The 18,874-nt window shown below is 58.3% G+C and overlaps 1 protein-coding gene across 4 annotated transcripts in view; it reads right to left on the bottom strand.

Annotated features, from left to right (window-relative positions):
• Positions 1-2,203: 2,203 nt before the first annotated feature.
• CPLX1 (complexin 1) overlaps positions 2,204-18,874 on the bottom strand; it is a 30,910-nt gene continuing 14,239 nt past the window's right edge. For 3 of the 4 annotated variants that reach the window (XM_072947828.1, XM_072947841.1, XM_072947833.1), the window contains exons 3-4: positions 8,713-8,888; positions 2,204-4,084 (exon numbers count right to left, since the gene is read on the bottom strand). In XM_072947828.1, coding sequence (XP_072803929.1) covers positions 3,887-4,084; positions 8,713-8,888 — 374 coding nt within the window. In that variant the 3' untranslated portion in view covers positions 2,204-3,886. Of the gene's footprint in view, positions 4,085-8,712; positions 8,889-9,770; positions 9,895-18,874 lie in introns of those variants that run through there. The other variant, XM_072947837.1, reaches the window with a different exon arrangement.

Raw genomic sequence — 18,874 nt, 5'->3', positions numbered from 1 at the left:
GGCTCAGGCCGGGCGCGGGCGGGGCCGCCTCGCCGGGGTCCCGCGCGCGGCGGCGGCGGCGGCGGCGGCGGCGGCGGCGGCGGCGGCGGCGGCGGCGGCGGCGGCGGCGGCGGCGGCGGCGGCGGCGGCCTGGGTCCTGCCGTGGGGCGCCTCCATCCGCGGGGCCGCGCAGCTGTCGGCCGACACTGGCCAGGCGTCGCCGCAGCCCGAGGGCACCCGGTCCGCCCCCAGCCCCGCCCCCAGGTCCTGCCCCAAGCGTGGCCCCTGGTTGGACCCCTCCACCCGCCCCTCGGCCCAAGCTCGAGCCCGGCTCCCGGGGAGCCTCCTTCACCCGAGACTCTACCCTCTTTTCGGGCCCGGCGGGAGCCAGCCGAGACGCGAGTGGAGCGAGTTCCAAACTGCGTGGGCAGGTGGCCCAGACCCAGGGTTCCTTGAGCTCCGCTGGCTGCGACTGTGGGCAGCAGGGCTGTCTCGCTGCGGGTGAGCAGAACTGACAAAATGTCCTTAATTGCCAGGTCTTTAAAACTGTGTCCTGACAGCCTTGGTGGTTAAGTGGCTCTTGACTCAAGCTGCTCACCGAGTGTGGGCGCCTGTGAGGAGAGGCCGCAAACCCAGGCAGAGCGCTGCCGGCGCTGGCTGCCCGCAGGGCCTGGGAAGGAGGGCGTCGGAGCCGGGAGACGCGGGACCTGCCCGCCTGCCCGGTGGAGGACGTCTCTGGAGGGCGCCAGCGTCAAACTGCGCTCTGCTTTGTCAGAGCAGAGTTAAATGTTCCGAAAGGAGAGAGACTCTGCTAAGTGACGGTGTGGCCTAAAGCAAGCATCCGGAGGCAAGGCTGTGTCACGCTCTCTGAAGTGCTCAGCCCCGGCTGCTGCCGCCCGCAGGGCCGGCTGTTCCTTTCCTGGAACGTTCTCCCACCCGAGGCCCACAGGGCTCCCCACTCCTTGCTTGGGGTCTTTCTGCACACGTCGCCTCCTCAGAGGTCAAACAGCAACCCTCACCATACTCTCTGCTTCAGTTCCTCCAAAGAAGAAATCACCGCTTGACTTACCATGTATTCATTTACCTTCTGTCTCCCGCCAGTGAACCTCAGTTATCCCCAGTGCCTAGAACAGAACTCTGCATATCTCAGGGGCTCAGCAGACGTCAGGAGAGCAAGTGCCTTTCCCCGGCGTCCTCGGACCCGTCACCTAAGGGGTCTGCGCCACTGGTCACCGAGGAGAGACTGGCTGGGGGTCCCAGGGTGGGCAATCCAGGTCCCTGTTGCTCAGGACTGAGATGAGTCCAGGCCAGGCTGTGGTGCTGGGGGAGGGAGTGGAGGGTGACGGTGGGTGCAATCTGGGGTGTCCTTCTACAGCCCAAAGCCAGAGTTGGTGACAAAGGCTTCTGTCCAAGTTCTGAGGCAGAGGCAAGAGGGTAATGAGTCCAGGGCAGTATTCTAGGCACAGCTTAGTGGGGTGGGAAGCGGTGGTGAGGGGAGGGGGACAAGAGTGGCCTTTCTGTTCGCTGAAACAGGACAGATATGCTGGAAGCTTCCTGTGCATTCCCAGCCACCAGTGTGAGGAAAATCACAGTGACTCACCTCCCTGGAGAGAGGCCCCCAGAGATGGAGGTCAAACAAGGTCTTCCTGGGGACAAGTGGTCATGGGGTGGGCCTTGGGCAGGGGCCCAAAAGGAAGGTGGCAGTGTTGTTTGGGTGGGGGTTGGGGTGCCCTGGGCCAGGCCCCAGAGCCAGCAGGTCCCACAGGCGTCTCGACGGCCTCAGCCAGATGGGCAGGTATCACCTGCAGGAAGTGGAACACAGGGGCCTCCCTGAGGGCACAGGGAGGAGAGGTGGCCATCCAGGACAGAGTAGGGCCAGGACCCTCAGGGCTGAGCATCAGTTCCCCGGTGGGCCCAAGGTGTGGCCAGTACAGTGGGACCTGGTGCAGCTGTGGGGCAGGAAAGACCCGTGATGGGGTCTGTGCAGGTGGGAGACTTGGAGGGGTGGGGGCTCTCAGGGAGGGGCCGATCTGTGTTTCAGATGGAGACTGGGACTGCAAGGCATGGGGGCAAGTGAGGGCCGTCCCACAGGGCCCAGAGAGTGTGGATCCCTGTGGGCTCTGTCCCCCTCCCCAGGACTCCAGCTGCACCCTCCAGCACCCCATACTCCCATCGCCTGCCTCCCTGGGGGAGTCAGGACTTCTGAGAGAACGGCCACACGGCCTGAAATCACTGTGGTGTTTATTGGCTGTGATTCCATCCGGAGAGAACAAACACAGCGGCCCCCGACATGCAGGAGGAGGCGCAGGCGCCAGGACAGACGGACAGAGGACACCCATGGTCTACACCAAGCGCGGCTGCTGGGCACCCCACGCGCTGGGAACGGGATGCGGAGTTTCTACGAGACAGCGCTTTGTCTGCTCAGAGCTGGCTTTTTAAAGTGTGAAAACAGGAATTTTAAAAAGACGTGGGACGGGGAGGAGGTGGGGCGCCTGGACGCGCGCCGGCGCCTACGACCAGAGGGGCGGCAGGAGTTAGTATTGCAGGCTAATCGTTATGGCTTCTCTAAGAGCTAGGGAGGGCCACGCCCCTGGCCCGCGACACGTGGACACAATGAACTTCTGATGTGGACAGAAAGGGCCCTGGTACCGGGACAGAGGCCAGGGGCTGTCTGTCTAGATAAAACTCCTCAAATACAGAAGACCTCATTTACCTGAGATTCAACATATTGTGATGCAAACTAAACAAGGGCAGAGGAAACAGGAGGGTTTGGGAGGCTGGCGTGGGGGTCCCCGTGGCTGTTACCGTCAAACTCTGATTGGGTGGTCCACCCCAGCCCCAGCTCAGGGGCCTGCACCAGCGCAGGGTCTCCGCACAGCACAAGATCCCGGGGTCTCTGGGTCACCTCCTCAGTTGTGGTTGAAGGAGTGGATCTTTGGAGGGTGAGGGCAGGGCACCCCCCCCCCCGCAAAAGCAGCTCCAGACGAGACAGAAGGTGCCAACCAGGGAGGGGAGTGGGCTGGGCTCAGCTGGGCCCCCAGACTCAGGGGGAACTCGAGTTACAGGGTGTGTGAGGGACTCCGTGAGTGTGCCACAAGGGGAGCAGGGCCTGAGAATTTCCCCCTTAGCCTATTGCTTTGTGTCCCTAACTTGAGAAGAGGCAGGGCCATAGCATTCCTAAGAAGCAAAGCCTTCCAGAGGAGTGGCCAGAGAGGGAGAGGGAGGGCAGAGAGACAGACTGACGAAGAAGGTCGGGTGTGCATGGAGAGGTGGAGGGCAGGCAACCAGCCTTCAGGAAGATGCAGACACAGCAACCCAGGGTCAGTGCAGGAGGAGGGGTTGGGGTCCTGGCTGATCAGGAGGGGGGTGAGCCCCAGCTGCCAGCTGCTCGCCTCTCCCAGCCCCCACCCCAGCTGGCACGACTGCCCAGCCTCCCCCCACTATGGCTGTGCTCCTGAGTATGGGCCCCCACCCACGCCCACCGACGCAGGGGTGGTGGAGGGGCTGGCCTCTTCGCTGGCCCCAGCCTCAGTGCTGCTAGGTGGGTGGTGAAAGGTGGGAGCCGGAAGGAGCTTCCCAGGCTCTGGGGGAGAGTCCACTCCACCGGCTGCCAGGGGAGCAGGTTGGCCAACCCAGGGCCTCCGGCACAGAATACAGCGGCCCTGGGCAGGGGCGGGGGGGGCAGGCGCCCCTTCCTCCGTGGCATTGGCGATGGCAGTGCGGGGAGGGGTTGGGGGTGAGAGGTGGGCGGAGGGTCCCACGGCCTGAGCAGGGGAATATGGGGAGAGACCTAGGACTATGGCTTGTGTTGGCGCTGGGGGTGCACTCTGCTCCCGACACCCCCTCGGGGGCCTCTGCGGAGGGCAGGACGGGGGGTGAGGGGCGGGTGCTGTCCAGCTCTGGGGCTTTACTTCTTGAACATGTCCTGCAGCGGCCCAGGCAGGTACTTGATGACTGTGTCCAGGATGCTCTCGTCCTCCTCCTCGGGCTCGTCCCCGCAGCCTGGTGGGATGGCCTTCTTGGGCCGGGTCAGGCTGCCCTCCGAATTGGCCTCCATGGCTGCCTGGGCCTCGGCTTCACGCTCCTCCTTTTTCTTGATGCCGTACTGCAGGGGACAGGGCAGGCAGGGATCAGGCAGGGCTGGGGACCCCCGAGGGTCCAGGATCCTGCCTCCCAGCCCCGGGCTGGCCGGACCCAATGTGCGTTTGCAGAATGGGCTGAGAGGCCTCAAGAGGCAGCACCCGTGGTTGAGAAAGGTGTCCACAGGGGCCAGTAGCCATCAAGACCCCCAGAAGGAGAAATGCGCACCCAGGAGGGTGCCAGAAGGGGTGGAGAGACCCTCACGGAGAAGGTGGGGACAATGGCAAAGGCCTGGACTGAAGGGCCACCCTAGGGGGAGGGGAACCGCAGGAGAGGGAGCAAGGGGGAGGGGAAAAGTCGCATTTCTCTTGGGGGGTGCTAAGGCTGAGACCCCGTGCTGCCCCTGGCTCCACCCTCCCGTGGTTCCCCCTCGTAGGGCAGCTGGCACCATCCTCAGCCTGGCTTAGGTGGTGGTCCGGGAGCCCCCAGAGAGGCCCGCAGGGGTTGAGAGAAGTCGTTGCTCTGGGCGGCCCAGATCCTCGGTCTGGTGACATGTGGCCATGCGCCATGTCCAGTGGTCACTTCTAGGTGGGTGTGGTGCAACCCCTCCTCGGTGTGCCCTCAGCAACAGTCCTGGACACAGCTCTGCCCCTCCCCCCAATTCTGGTTTCTGTGTGTGTCTCTGCCCCAGGCTTTCCCCATCTCCCCTCAGCGGTGGATTAAATGGTGCTGTTCCCCAAAAGTTCTCGTCACCTGGAACCCAGAATGTGACCTTATTTGGAAATAGGGTCTTTGCAGGTGTGGTTAAGGTAAGAGTAGAGATGAGATCTTTCTGGGCCCTAAATCCAATGAGAGTTTCCTTGTAAGAGAAAGAAAAGGACACAGAGCAGAAAATGAGAACAGAGAAAGGGCTTGGACATTGCCACGAGCCAAAGACCCCAGCGGCTAGAAAAGACAAGGAAGTCTTCTCCCTCCAGGTTTCCGGCGCCTGTGCTTGCCAAAGCTTGCACTCACGCTCACTGCTCCCGCTCAGCAGAACACGTGGTGCTGGCGCAACAGGGGAGTGACAGCAGGACACGCATGTAAGGGCAGGACGTGTGGTGTATGATCACGCAGAGGGACCTCCCTGACCAGGGAAGCAACTCAGGGGGTTGGGGAGGGACTGTGTCCGAGTCCTTCCCTCTGGGGTCCAGGAAGGAGACCCCCAGACCACAGGCCAGTCACTCCACTCAGGATCAAAGTCATTCTGAGGTTCAGGCCACGCGGGGCAGACCTGAGGGTCACCTTTCTCTGCCCGGGCGGGGCTCCTGACCTAGGGCCCTTCTCAGAGCCTGCTCCGATGTGGTGGGACCAGAGTGGTCCTTGACCACTGAGACGGCAGGGCTCCACTGCACAGCCCATGGCTGAGAGGAAGCCCAGGGCAGCCAGTGACCTATGGCAACACGGCACTAAGGACTGTGAGAATCAGTAGTGTGACCAAACGACGAACAATCGGCAGTCACTCCCCCACCTGCTAGTGTCAGCACAAACCTCAGGCTGGGCCTTGAGTGACCTCGGGGGACGTGGGGCCAGGTCGACTAGGACCCCCCAGCTCGGCGCTGGGTCTGGCTCCAAGCTGCGGAATGTGGGCGACTGAAAGCACCAAACCTGGCAGTGCAGTGCAAACCAGAAGGGGGCTATGCAAATTAGGAAGTGCGTATGCAAACCAGGCGGTGCGTATGCAGATGAAGCTGGTGGGCCAGTGTCCTCTCCCACCTGGACCCGCTCCGTGCATCGTGACAGTCTAGGGAGAGGAGGCTCTGCTCACCAGCCCCCGAGGTGAGAAATCTCAAATGCAGACTAGGTCACCTGGAGAGCCGGGCGCCCAGGGGACGGGTGACTCTAGCCCAGCCCTCCAGCCCTCTAGCCTCCATTTGATGGGTCTCCCACCATGATGGGGCCCCGTACCGCACAGCTGGGTGAGTGGACGCTGCACCTGGAGAGGGCTGGGAGAAGTGTGTCTGGGACCCCGGGGCCAGAGAGGGCCATTGGGGAAGTCACGCCTGACAGTCAGGGTTCCCACCTGTGTGGAGCTGGAAGGCAGCAGGGGGTTACCTATGCATGCCAGGTGGAGGAGGGCCCTGCGGGGAACGGTGCGGACCTCGCGGGGGCAGGGCCTGGGGGCGCATCAGGGATGGGGGGCAGGGGATGCCCGGCACTGAGCTGCCCGCACCAGCCACCAGGGGGCGCCCCGCCCTCATGGTCGAGACAGCTGGGCAAGGGGGCAGCTTTGGCGGCCACCCTGCACCACAAGGGCAGCCTCTCCTCCCACTTCCCCAAGACCTGGGGCAGGGTGGGCACCTCTCTGATGAACTGGAGGCTCCTCGGAGGGGTGGACCAGATTCTGGAGACCGGAATGGTGAGGCCAGGAGGACGTGGGGCTCCCCAGGCTCAGGCATCCAGAGCATATAGGACTCACCTGGTCCATAAGGGGATGGGGGTGCAGGGGGTGATCAGCATTGCCCTCTCTTCCCTGCACAACCCCACGTCTGGCCAGGCGACTGCCACCTCCTTGAGGTCTGTGGCCACCCAGGAAGGGCCCCCACCCGGCAGACTCAACTCTGTGGTGTCTGTATGCTCCCCAACACACCCCACACATTCCCTGTAGGCCGACTAGTCCTGCCTGCTTAGTCCCACCACAGCGGGAGAAGTGACCTGCAGGGTGGGGTGGGGGCCCAGCTCTGACCCCAGCTCTAGCAATGACTCAGCAGACATCACAGCGCCCCCCTGGGCGGGCAAGACCAGAACCCTGGATATGCACACTGAGGCCTGGTAGGGACAAGACCTCTGTGGCTGGTGGGGCCACGGCGGGTCTGGGAGCTGGCAGAGGTGAGGGGTGGCCTGGGGCCTGGAGGGGGTTCAGAAGATGATCAGCCCACCCAAGGGGGCCCCAGGTAGGGAGTTGCTCGTCTAGGGAAGTAGGACCCCTGGTGAGGGGACCCCAGTGACACCAGGCTGGAGGGTATTTCCATGTGGCCACCCCAGAAGCATGTGATCCATCACCTGACCCTGGCTGGGGAAGTTTGGTGAGGGTCACCCTGCCCTCTGGCTGCCCGTGGAGCTGCAACCTCCCACTCCCACTGGGACTCACTCTGTGACCCAAAGTCCCACCAGGTGCTCCTGAGAAAGAGAAGACCCTGGAGCTGATGCCTTTTCATCACTCATTCACTAGCTCAGCAGCCAGAGGGCGGAGGACAGCGTTAGCCAGTGGTAACAGCCCAGCGCAGACAGTCAAAGCTCCCAGCCAATGGGAGCAGCCCAGTGCAGACAAAGCTCCTGCCCCCGGGGCAAGTGGGTGGGGACCAGCAAACAGGTAAAAAGTATGAGTGTGTTGAAGGAGGGCAGGTGGGGGAGCAAAATAAACGCAGGGAGGGGGTGGGGAGGGGAAGGGAGAGAGGTGCCTCCGGAAGCTCCAGGGATAAGCAGCCGTGCCAAGGCCCTGGGGCAGGGGCAAGGGGAGGGGTGGGGCCTACAAGCAGAGCCGTGGGGGCAGAGGTCACCACGCACCTTGGGCTGGGGCCCAGGAGGAAATGGGGGCCACTGGAGGGTTTGAAGAGAGGAGGGACGGGGGCACTTTCATGTTAAAGATAAAATGAGCCGAGTGTGCTATCACACGGACTCACACGATCCGCCTCTACCCGCCCCCACCTCCGCCTCGGCGCCCAGGCCACATCCACACCTGGGCCCCAGGAGAGTTCCCAAGGCTCTGGGTTGGGGCTCACTGGGTGCTGGGGAGGCCATCCCCACAGCCCCACACCCTGCACACCCCAGGGGGCTCCGAGGCCTGTCCACACTTTGTGACCTGTTTATGAGGCCTGAGAGCTGGGATCAACAAGTTCACCTCCCGATTCCCCACCGGGTGTCCACGTGGGGTGAAGCCATGGCCAGCTGGGTGGTTGAATGCAGATGGACAGATGGACAGGCGCTCCAAACACAGCTGCTCCAGCCCTCTCCTCACCCCTCTCCTCCCCTCCCCTCCCCTCCCCATCTCAATGTCTCTGCCCCTCCCTCAGCTCCCTCACCCCACCACTCCAGCCCACCTTGGACTGGCCAGAGCAGCTGCCCAAGGCCTGCCCTCTCCCGGCCCCTCTTACCCTCTGACCCAGCCGCTGGACGGACAACTGAGGCTGTGCAGTAGACATACCCCTGCAGCTCAGCTCAGCCTCCCACGCCCGCCCTGCCCTGGGCCTTGGTTTCCCACCTGTGACAGGCATGAGGCTCTGGCTGCCCCGGGCACGAGGGACAGTCACCCAGGTGACTCTGGAAAAGACCGTGGTCTCCAGCTTGCAGCCATCCCGATCCAGACCTTGCAGCCCTCACACCTTGTTGTTAACCTCGGAAGGTCTGAGGCCTACAATGGGTGGTCAGGTGTATCCCCCACCCAGGGTTTGCCTGTGGACCCACTGCCACAGCAGCCCTGCCCTCTCCCTCCCTCCAGGGCCGGCCTCTCCTCCAGGCACTTGGGGGCAGTCCTGGGAGACCCCAGTCCCGGTGAGCCTGCGTGACAGACGTGGGCACTGGGGGCACGGGGCCTCACCATTCCTGCTCCTTCCCGTGGTGAGGCCACCTCCTCCGGGAGCCCCGTGGGACTGTCCCAGGGGGCGGGGCACCCACCTTGTCGCGGATGCCCTGCCGCATGGCCTCGCGCTCCGCCTCCATCTTGGCGTACTTGGCCTTGCGCTCCTCTTCCTCCTGCCGCAGCGCCTCCTGCCGCTCCTCCTCCTTCTTGGCTGCGTCGGGGTCCTTCTCCTCATCACCCCCTAGCATCTTCCCCATGTCCTTGGTGGCCCCTGGGCACAGGAGGGCACCAGTCAGCCAGGCCCCAGCTCTGCGGCCTGCCCCACCCACCCGTCCCTTTTCTGTCCCTGGGCAGTGCGGCTGTGTATGTGTGTGTGAACCCAGGGGTGGTGTGTCTGTGGATATATGCGTATGGCTGTGCGTGTGTGATTGTGTATCTGCATGGTTGTGTGTGTGTGTGGGCCCCGCGGGGTGGTGTGTGTCTCTGGGTCTGGGTGCAGCAGGGGCTCAGCCTCCGCGGGGCAAGGGGGCCAGAAGCGCCCAGGATGGGCTTGTGGCGGGCCCCTGGGTGTGCCAGGCAGGGCAGCCGCTGGCCTGGAGCTGCTGGCAACTGCTCTGGTCACGGCAGCAAGGCCCTAATTTCTCCGCCTTGCCAGCCACCACTTTCCTCATGAGCTCCTGATTCACAGGCAACAATAAACACCTCCTGGACACACTCCGTGGCTCAGCCCACAGGACAAGACATGTAATTACAGCCTCGGAGCGCAGCCCTGGCCCTTAGCGCCTGGGGAGCACAGCAGCGGCCGCCAGCATCGCAGTGGGAGGGAAGCGCACTGGTTAGCGCTGTGGGTCAGTGATCTCAGCCCCGGGCAGCCGGTCCCGCAGAAGCCCCCACATACCCACACCCCTCGGTAGGGGTGAAGCCAGCTATCCAATCACCCCGGGTGCTCCCTTGGGAGGGGAGCACAGTCTGGGCTGCTCCCCACACCTGCCATCCTGTCTCTGTGTGTCTGTGTGTCTGTCTCTGTCTGTGGTTGTGCATCTGTGGTTGTGTGTCTGCTGTGGTTGTGTGTGTGTGTCCCCCAGCTATGCCCTCCCGTCTATTCCCTGCCGCCCCAACATGGGCTCCGAAGGTCCCACCTCTATCCTCTCACCCTTGACGACCCCTCACATGCGCTGCCCAAGGCTGGCTGAGTCCAGGCTCGGGAACAGGCCCGTGTTTGGAAGGGCCCCCAGCTCTGTCCTGCCCGCTTGTCTCTGAGCCGGTGACCACGCCGCTTTTCCATTCTGAGGCCCGTGGCGCTCCGGGTGCTGTGCCCTGCTCTGTTACGGCACAGGTCCGCGCAACACCGAGTCCAGAGAAACTCCCTTTCCTGCAGATATTTGCACCACATGCTGCCTTTGCCAGGGACTCAGGAGTGAACCCCCCTGCCCCTGCCACCCATCGTGGAAGGCCAGCAGCTGGTGGGGGGAAGGGAACAACTTATGGTTGACTGCTCTGGGCTGAAACTGGACATCCGTCAGGCTGGGCCATGCCTACACCACGTGGGCCCTCCTAGCTGCCGGAAACCACTGCGGAGGGGGGCCAGGGCCCAGGCCAACCTGCCACCACTGTCACGGTGGGGATGGAAGCCTGCCCAGACAGTGGCCAATGGCACAGACACAGATTCTCACACAAACCCAGAGCCTCACGGTCAGTTTCAGACACACCTGCACAACTTTGCAAAGCAGATTTTGAGCCAGTGACTCAAGGGAAAGTAGGTCATAAACCAAGCTGCCGATTGACAGGCTCCTCCAGCAGGTCCCAGGTGACGAGGCCACAGCCTCTCACCCCTGGCACTGCTGTCCCTGGCAGCTGGGAGGGGGAGGCAGGGGCTGGCCCCCGCCATCCAGCCCCCTCCACCTGCACATCCATCGGTGGACCCTTTAATGCAAATGCCCCCAACAAGCTCGTCACACGAACGTGAGAGTGCCTGAAAGCTCTGTCTCCCTCAGGAGAGTGCCTGCATCCCACTCAGTCTCGTCCACATCTCTCTCCTGGGAGGGAGTGCGTAGTTGCTGCAGTGGGGGCCGGAGGGGCCACCCTGACGGGCAGGTTGGAGCCCAAATCTTGCTCCCCCAACACATCATGTGGGCCACAGGCCTGCTGAGCAAATGGGCATTGACTGAGCACCAGCTGTGTGCTGAGCTCTGCTCCACCAGGAGCTGACCCTCCTGGCTCCGGACCCGGCATCCGTGTCCTGCCTCCACTTGACCTCTGGGCTGGCCCACGTGGCCCAAGAGGGGGAGGCAGAGGAGGCCAAGGGAGGAGCCGCCCCAGCAGGCCGAGGGGAGAGCTGGGGGCCGGGTGGCCTCTCCTCGGCCAGGGGCAGCGGACCGGTGTACATTCCCACTGGCGGGCAGGCTGCTGAGCCACTCTCAGTCTGTGTGGGACCTGTTCTTGGGATGTCCACTGCGCCCCGACAGCCAGGGCCCAAGCTTCCAACTGCGGGAGGCTTGGGGTCCAGCAGCTGCCCTGTGCTGACCATGCAGGGGGTAGGGGCGGGAGCCAACGCCCCAGTCCCTTCCCTTGCTCTTCTCTGAGCTTCCACTTCTCGGGTGACTAGTGGAGGGGAACGCACAGGTCGGGGTGGCAGGTCCAAGTGCCTCCTCAGCAGTCAGGTGAAGCTCCGGGGGCACGACCCCCGTGCAGGGCAGGGCGGGGGCACCTTTCTATCCAGGGGTGGGTCCCCTACTGGGGGGGCAGGTTCTGCAGAAGCCCCACAGCTGGACTCCCCACACCTGGAGCAGTGCCCAGCACTTGGTAAGTCTCAGCGAGTATTCGACAAATAGTAAGTTTTTAAAATTTAAGAGACTGATGTCAGGTTCTCAGCCACAAACGAAACCTTAGGAAGCCCTGCAGCTAACATCACAGTCTGCGATGAGGTACTGAGCGCTCTTCAGCAAAGGACGCTCCTGGTCCCCTGGTGCTGGGGGCCTGGCCGTGGCACTAAGGCAAGAGAAGGACGAAAGCTTAAAGATTGAAGAGGAAGCAAAAACTGTCTTTATTAACAAACAACATACCATCTACGCAGAAAATTCGAAGGACTCTACACACCACCGTTGGAACCAGGGAGTGACTCTGGCAAGGCCACAAGCTACGCGGTCAGCTCCACACACGGCAGCTAGCAGCTGGAGGGTGACACTTACAGACGGCGCCACGAGCCATCCTGACAGAGCACGACGTGTCTGTGACTGTGTGTTTAATAGATGCGCAAGCCTGTTTTGCCTGAAATTACAGAATTGTTGCCAGAAGTTAAAACGACCCGAAAGAACAGAGAGACGCGCCGTGTTCACGGGCTCGTCCCTGCCATGAAGTCGGGGTCTTCTGACTGATCCGTAGATTCAGTGCAGTCCCAAACAAAATACAAACAGGCTCTTTTGAATAAATTCACTGCCTGATTCTGAAGTGTACGTGGAAATGGCAGAACGTCTAAAGTAGATGAAACAACTCTGCAGACGGAGAACAACTTCAGAGGACTCAACGCTGCTTGCTTTCAAGATTTCCTGCAGCTGAGACAGCACGGTATTGACAAAGAATTGACATTTGGATCCGCGGAACAGAGCAGGCAGTCCAGAAACAGACCAACTCATACATGGCCAGTTGACTTTTCGACAAAGCTGCAAAGATAATTCAGTGAGGAGAGGACAGTCTTTTCATAAGTGGCCCTGAAACAAGGAGAGGTTCCCACACAAGCAAATGAGCAAGCTTCTCCCCTTGCCGCACGCCTTCCGTGGGGCTCGGTAACAGACGTGATGTGAAAACCAAAAGGGCAGCATTTCCACAGGAAAGCACGAGAGAAGACTCCCCGTGACCCTGACCTAGGTAACGATTCCTGACACAGGTGACAAAAAGCGTGGACCTTGAAAGGAAACTTTGATAAACTGGACTTCACCAACATTAAAAACTTTCGTTCTTCAAAAGACACTGTTAGAAAGAAAGAAAAGAAAAGGCTAGTCTGAGAGAGTGTATTTGCAAACCATGAGTTTGACAGAGGGCCCTTACCCAGAATACGTGAGGAGCTCTCACAGCTCAGCGACAAGAACACGAAACACCTGATTTTCAAGTAGAAGATTTGAACATTTCCCCACAGAAGAGCTACAGACGACAGCTGAGCACGAAGGAGACGCGCTGGCTGTGACGGACAGAGCTGGTCCACGTGAGGGGCCACTAAGGACACAAACACAGTCACGGGCGGCACCACTGCACGGCTACTCAGACGTCGACGGCGAGGGAGATGGGCCACAGCAAGTGCTGGGAGGCCCTGGAGCGGCCAGCACCCTCGGCCACTGCTGGTGGGCGGGTGCGTGGTGTGAGCGGCTTGGCATATTCTTACAAAGTTACATGGGCACCCACCACGTGGCCAGCAACCCCACTCCTAGACATTTACCCAAGAGAAACGGGGACGTAAGTTCACTAACCCCCAGCCGCGGGGATGCGCAGCCTAACCTGTAAAAGCCCACACCAGAGCCACCCCCGTGTCCATCAGCAGGTGAAAGGTGGTCCGTCCACGCAGGGGCACTGGTGCTCACAGCACCCTGGGAGAGTCTCAACATCTTCACATGTGAACAAAGCCAAGCACAAATGATACGATCTCATTTCTGTACACAGAAGAGCAAGCCCGTGCGTGGTGACCACGAGCACATCGGGGCCCAGGGCGGACGGCAGGCGGACTGCAAAGGGGCCGCAAGACAGTCGGAATGCACAGAAAGGGACTGTGCGGCAGTTGCCATGCCTACGTCGCACCGCAACCAAACCGACCGGAGTCCCCAGCAAAACAGACACCAGAGACTGCGCAGACCGTCCGGCTGCTCATCGCCCAGTCAAACCACAGACAAACCACTGGAGAGACGACCAACCCGAACTTTGTAAGTTTCCGTTTTAGAAACATGCACCTAATTAACCCTTAGATTGAGGGGAAATAAAAACTGAAGCTGCAAAAATGCTGGAAAGCAATGAAAAATAACTTTATATCTAAACTTAGGATCCGTGGCTAAAAGTGGTTTGGGAAGAAAACTCTTAACCTTCAGTTTTAAAGAAGGAAAACAGAAAGGATAGGCACTTTACTATTACCTTTTAAAAAACGCTAAAGAAGACAACACGCAATCCAAAATAAGACAGGCAGAGAGAGGCAATGAAGACAAATGCTGCAACTGCAGAAGAAAACAAATAGAAATGACGAGTGGGTGAACCTCCTCACGGAGAATCAAGAGCACAGCGCACAGGCCTGACTGAGCGCTAAGCGCGGGGCTTCGGAGGCCGCGCTGAGCTGCACGCGGAAGCGAATGATGAGCCTGCACCACGAAAGAAGACACAAACTCTCTGTCCCCACTCGCCTCTCTGCTGGTGACATGATCGTGGACCGAAGACACACACAGCACTCTGGCGAGAACCCACCGCAGCCCATCACGGCCTGCAGCAGAATGGCTAACGGCAGTATTTCTGGGTAAAAGTTGATTTTGAGAATTTCCCCATACTTTTAGTAACAAGCTAGAAACTAAGTGGAGACCATAGTCCATTTACAATAATTGTAAAAATGGGAAATACTCAGGGATCAGTTCAGCAGAGAGCTCTGCAGCACCTGTGTGTAGACGTGTCATCTCCTGGAACGTGACGGCTTTGAACAGACACGCTAGACTTTGGTGGGCAGGTTTACTGTCATAAGATGCCAGTTGCTCCAAAGTTAATCCATAATTGTAGGCAACCTGGATTACACTTCCAATTTAAACTCCAACAACCCTTTCTTTTTTCCTTTTTGGGTTAAGTTAAGACTCCTGTGGCAGAATGAACGTCAGAGGAGATCTGATCCCAGTGACATAAGGATGGGAGAGGCCACCCTCGCTGTGGGTCCCAGAAATTCCAGGAGAGTGCCAGACAGCCAGAAGGTCATTGACTGGAGATGTTTTCAGTGTGATGATGTCTCTTCCTGGGGGGTCTGGGAAGGCGCCCCTCACAGGCTGTGGGGAGAAGGGTGTCCCAGCGGGCTGGACCAGCAATCACATTCTTAAGCACATTTAGGATTCAGCCCAGCTACCCGACCCCTGCACCCACCCCTCACAGGACAAGCACCCACGCTGCCCACTTGTCTCCGCTGTGGCCCTTGCAAGTGGCTGGAGACGAGCACATGGCCACACGCCACCATCACCCAGTCAGGGAGCCCCAGGTGGTCGTGAGAGCCAGGCGCAGACACGCTATGTCGCACATGCCACTGGAAAACCAAGGAGGAAAAACCCTACGTGAAATCCCTCTCCCGAGCTAGAAAACACGGGTGAAACCACAGTCCCTGCGTCTCTGGGAGCTGGAGAGCGAGGCTGCGGTCTAGCGAGATCCTTGGGGTTACCACCCTGCAAATCCCTGGTGCACCCTGCTCCAGACCGCGGCCCGCCGGGCACAGGGACGGGCAGCCCGCTCCAGGCAAGAGGATGGAAGAAAGCGTAAAGCTGTGCAAATCCAGGAAAAACGAGTGAGAAATAGCTGCAGGTCGGGAGGACATTAAAATGATCGGCGAGTACAGTCACACTGTATCCTTACATATTTGAAAACTTGAATGAAGTAGATTTTCTAAAAAAGTGTTGTCAGAAACTGAGAACCACATCTAAGAATTCACAGATGGAGCCTCTCAGATATTCAAGAAGCAGATAATTCGCTGATATTTAGAATGTCCTTGGAAGGGAGGAAAAGAAGGAAATCCTCTGGGTTATTTTTGTGAAACCAGCATAAGAACGATGCCGAGGGTGGACCGGGCTCCCGCGCAAATAGCCGCGCAAAGTGCCACCCAGAGACGGGAAGTGAAGTTTGGCACTTCTTACGGAGTGGCACTTCTACATTCTGTAGGAGACAGAATGTGTGCTCAATGGAGCTCATGTTCGGGAAGGAAAGATGCTTCAAGCAGACAGTAGTTACTGGCCTGGCACCGCCCAGACACATAGCCCCCTCGTGGAGCAGCGGGGCGTCCCAGCACCTGCGCTCGCCCTCCTGTCCCTCAGAGGGTGCGGAGCTGGACACGGCCCTCCTCCCCGTGCTGGGCCAGGCAGGGTGGGATGAAGCTGTCATTCCCCCCGGGGCTGCCTGTTCTCTGCCACCTCCCCAATCCTGCCTCCAGTGGGGAGCCGGGCCTCAGGTGCTGCGGTCCACTCTTGTGACCATGGCATGACCATCACAAAGGCAGGCGTCCTTGGGAGAACAGCCCATTCTGGCTTTTTTTAACTGAAGTACAGTCAGTTACAATGTGTCAGTTCCGGGTGTTCAGCACAATGTCCCAGTCATGCATAGACATAAATATACTTGTCTTCATATTCTTTTCCATTAAAGGTTATTACAAGATATTGAATATAGTTCCCTGTGCTCTACAGAAGAAACTTGTTCTTTCTTTTTTTTGTTGTTTTTACTTTTTTTTTAATTGAGTTATAGTCATTTTACAATGTGGTGTCAATTTCCAGTGCAGAGCACCATTTTTCAGTTATACATGAACATACACACATTCATTGTCGCATTCTTTTTCGCTGTGAGCCATCACAGGATCCTGTATATATTTCCCTGTGCTGTACAGTACAATCTTGTTTATCTATTCTGCATATGCCTGTCAGTATCTACAAATTTTGAACTCCCAGTCTGTCTCTTCCCACCCCCGTCCCCCTGGCATCCACAAGTTTGTATTCTGTGCCTATGAGTCTGTTTCTCTTTTGTATTTATGTTCTCTCTCTCTTTTTTTTTTTTAGATTCCACATATGAGCGATATCATAGGGTATTTTTCTTTCTCTTTCTGGCTTACTTCACTTAGAATGACATTCTCCAGGAACATCCATGTTGCTGCAAATGGTGTTATGTTGTCAGTTTTTATGGCTAAGTAGTATTCCACTGTATAAATATACCACATCTTCTTTATCCAGTTATCCATTGATGGACATTTAGGCTGTTTCCATGTCTTGGCTATTGTAAAAAGTGCTGCTATGAACACTGGGGTGCAGGTGTCATCCTGAAGTAGGGTTCCTTCTGGATATAAGCCCAGAAGCGGGATTCCTGGGTCATATGGTAAGTCTATTCCTAGTTTTTTGAGGAATCTCCATACTGTTTTCCACAGCGGCTGCACCAAACTGCATTCCCCCCAGCAGTGAAGGAGGGTTCCCCTTTCTCCACAGCCTCTCCAGCATTTGTCATTTGTGGACTTTTGAATGATGGCCATTTTGACTGGTGTGAGATGACACCTCATTTCTCTGACAATTAGTGGTATTGAGTGTTTTTTCATGTGCCTATCGATCATTTGTATGTCTCCATTGGAGATGTGCTTGTTTAGGTCTTCTGCCCATTTTTGAAACTTGTTTTTTTTTTTAATCTATTTTTGTATATAGTGGCTAACATTTGCAAATCTCAAACTCCCAGATTTATTCCTTATGGAACCATAAGATTGTTTACTATGTCTGCAAGTCTGTTTCTGCTTTGTAGATGAGCTCATAGTGCCCTGACAATCCATTCATAAAGCAGCTTTACAGAGGGATAATGGACTTTAAATCGCTCCGATTGACCAACCGTGAAACCGTCACCACCATCAGGATACAGGACACGCTACATCCCTAAAGGTTCCTGGTGGCCTCGTGTGATCCCTCCCACCAGACTCTCCCTAGACAACTCTGATCCACTCGCTGACCCTGTCGATGACTGTGCGTTCTCCAGAGCTTGTCTCACTGCAGTCAGGGCCGCGTGGTGACTGTGTGGGGGTCCGGCTGCCTCTGAGACCTGTCCCCGCGGCTGAGCACCTGTGGCTCATAGACCGCTGGTGCCGAGAGGATGATGCCAGGCTTATCCGTCCACTGGTGACCCGCCCGCTGGCTGCTGGTGTCTGGGTTCCTCCCAGTCTGGTCTCTGTGAATGAAGTCGCCCTGAACATTCACGGCCAAGTCCGAGCGCGCACATGGGGATGTTCCCAAGAGCGGACTCTGAGTTGCGTGGTAAGTCGAGGTTCCACCTTTAAGAACTGCCGAACTGCTTTCCAAAGTAGTGGCGCCACTGTAAACTCCCACAGCAGCTACGAGGGTCCCAGGTTCTCCACATCCTTGTCGACATGTGCTGCCCCCATGCCCGTGGTTCTAACCGTCCCCGTGGGCGCAAGGCTGCTGCGGTGTTTCCCTCAGGACTAATGTTGCTAAGCGTCTTTCCATGTGCTTAGTAACAACTTTCATATTTTATTTGATGGAATCCCTACTCAAATCGTTTGCACACTTTCAAAAATAAGCTTTCGTCTTGGAATAATTTTAGGTTTACAGTAAATGATGAAGACAGTGCCACATGGCCGGCAGGACGGGGAAGTCATATTCCCCATTGTCAACACATGACCCCAGCAAGGTGCACACGTCCGGTCGAGGGGCCCACACTGGCAGCACTGCCACCACCTGACCTCCTCGGTGTCCTTGTGCTCCAGGAACCCCCCCCCCACCGGGGAACGCACGCCGCAGTCCTTGGGGCCTCAGAGCGGTGACGGTTTCCCTGACTTCCCTTGTCTTGACGACCTTGCCAGTACCAAGGAGTGTTTTCAGGAATTCTGTGCATCTCTCAGCTGCGACCTGGCTGATGCTTCTCTCTTGATTAGACGGGGCTCCGGGTTTGGAGGAAGACTCCGGGGGACCAAATGCCGGTCTCATCCCGGCTCGTCCGGCCGTGCTCTCATCGTGACCTGTCTGGATGCCCCAGCCTGGCCCGCTTTGGAGCCGAGGGCTGTGGCCCCCTCCCAGAGCTCCTGCCCCTTTCTTCAGTGGGTTGTTGGTCTTCTACTATAGAATGGTGCCCATTCTTCATATACTCTGGATGTAAGTCCAGTGTTATTTCCTTTCTTAGAGAACTAGCATCGCACATCATCCCTGCCCACCGTGTCGTTCACCTCTGTTCTGGTATTTATCGCTTCCTTCCCTCCGCTTACTTGGGGTTTCGTTTGACTTTCTTTCCCTAGTTTCTGATGTTAGTAGTTGAAGTTAATTATCTGAGGCCTTCTTTCGTTTCTGCTGAGGTGCTGGTGACACAAATTTCCCTCCAAACACTGCTCTACGGATCCCACAGATTTTGGCTTTTCTTTACTTCGATTCAGTTCGCAGTACTTCCTAGCTTCCCGGTTGTCCCTTCTTGGTCCCATGGGCCGTTCGTCTGGGGAGGGGTTCCCGATACCTCCCTGTTATGAGTTTCTTGTTTCATCTCACTGCTGCCAAGGGCACATTTGGCACAACTGGAGTC

Source organism: Vicugna pacos, chromosome 2, assembly GCF_048564905.1.
Source record: "Vicugna pacos chromosome 2, VicPac4, whole genome shotgun sequence".
Classification (NCBI taxonomy): domain Eukaryota; kingdom Metazoa; phylum Chordata; class Mammalia; order Artiodactyla; family Camelidae; genus Vicugna; species Vicugna pacos.
Note: the sequence above shows the minus strand (reverse complement) of the source record. Positions and strands in the feature narration are given on the sequence as shown.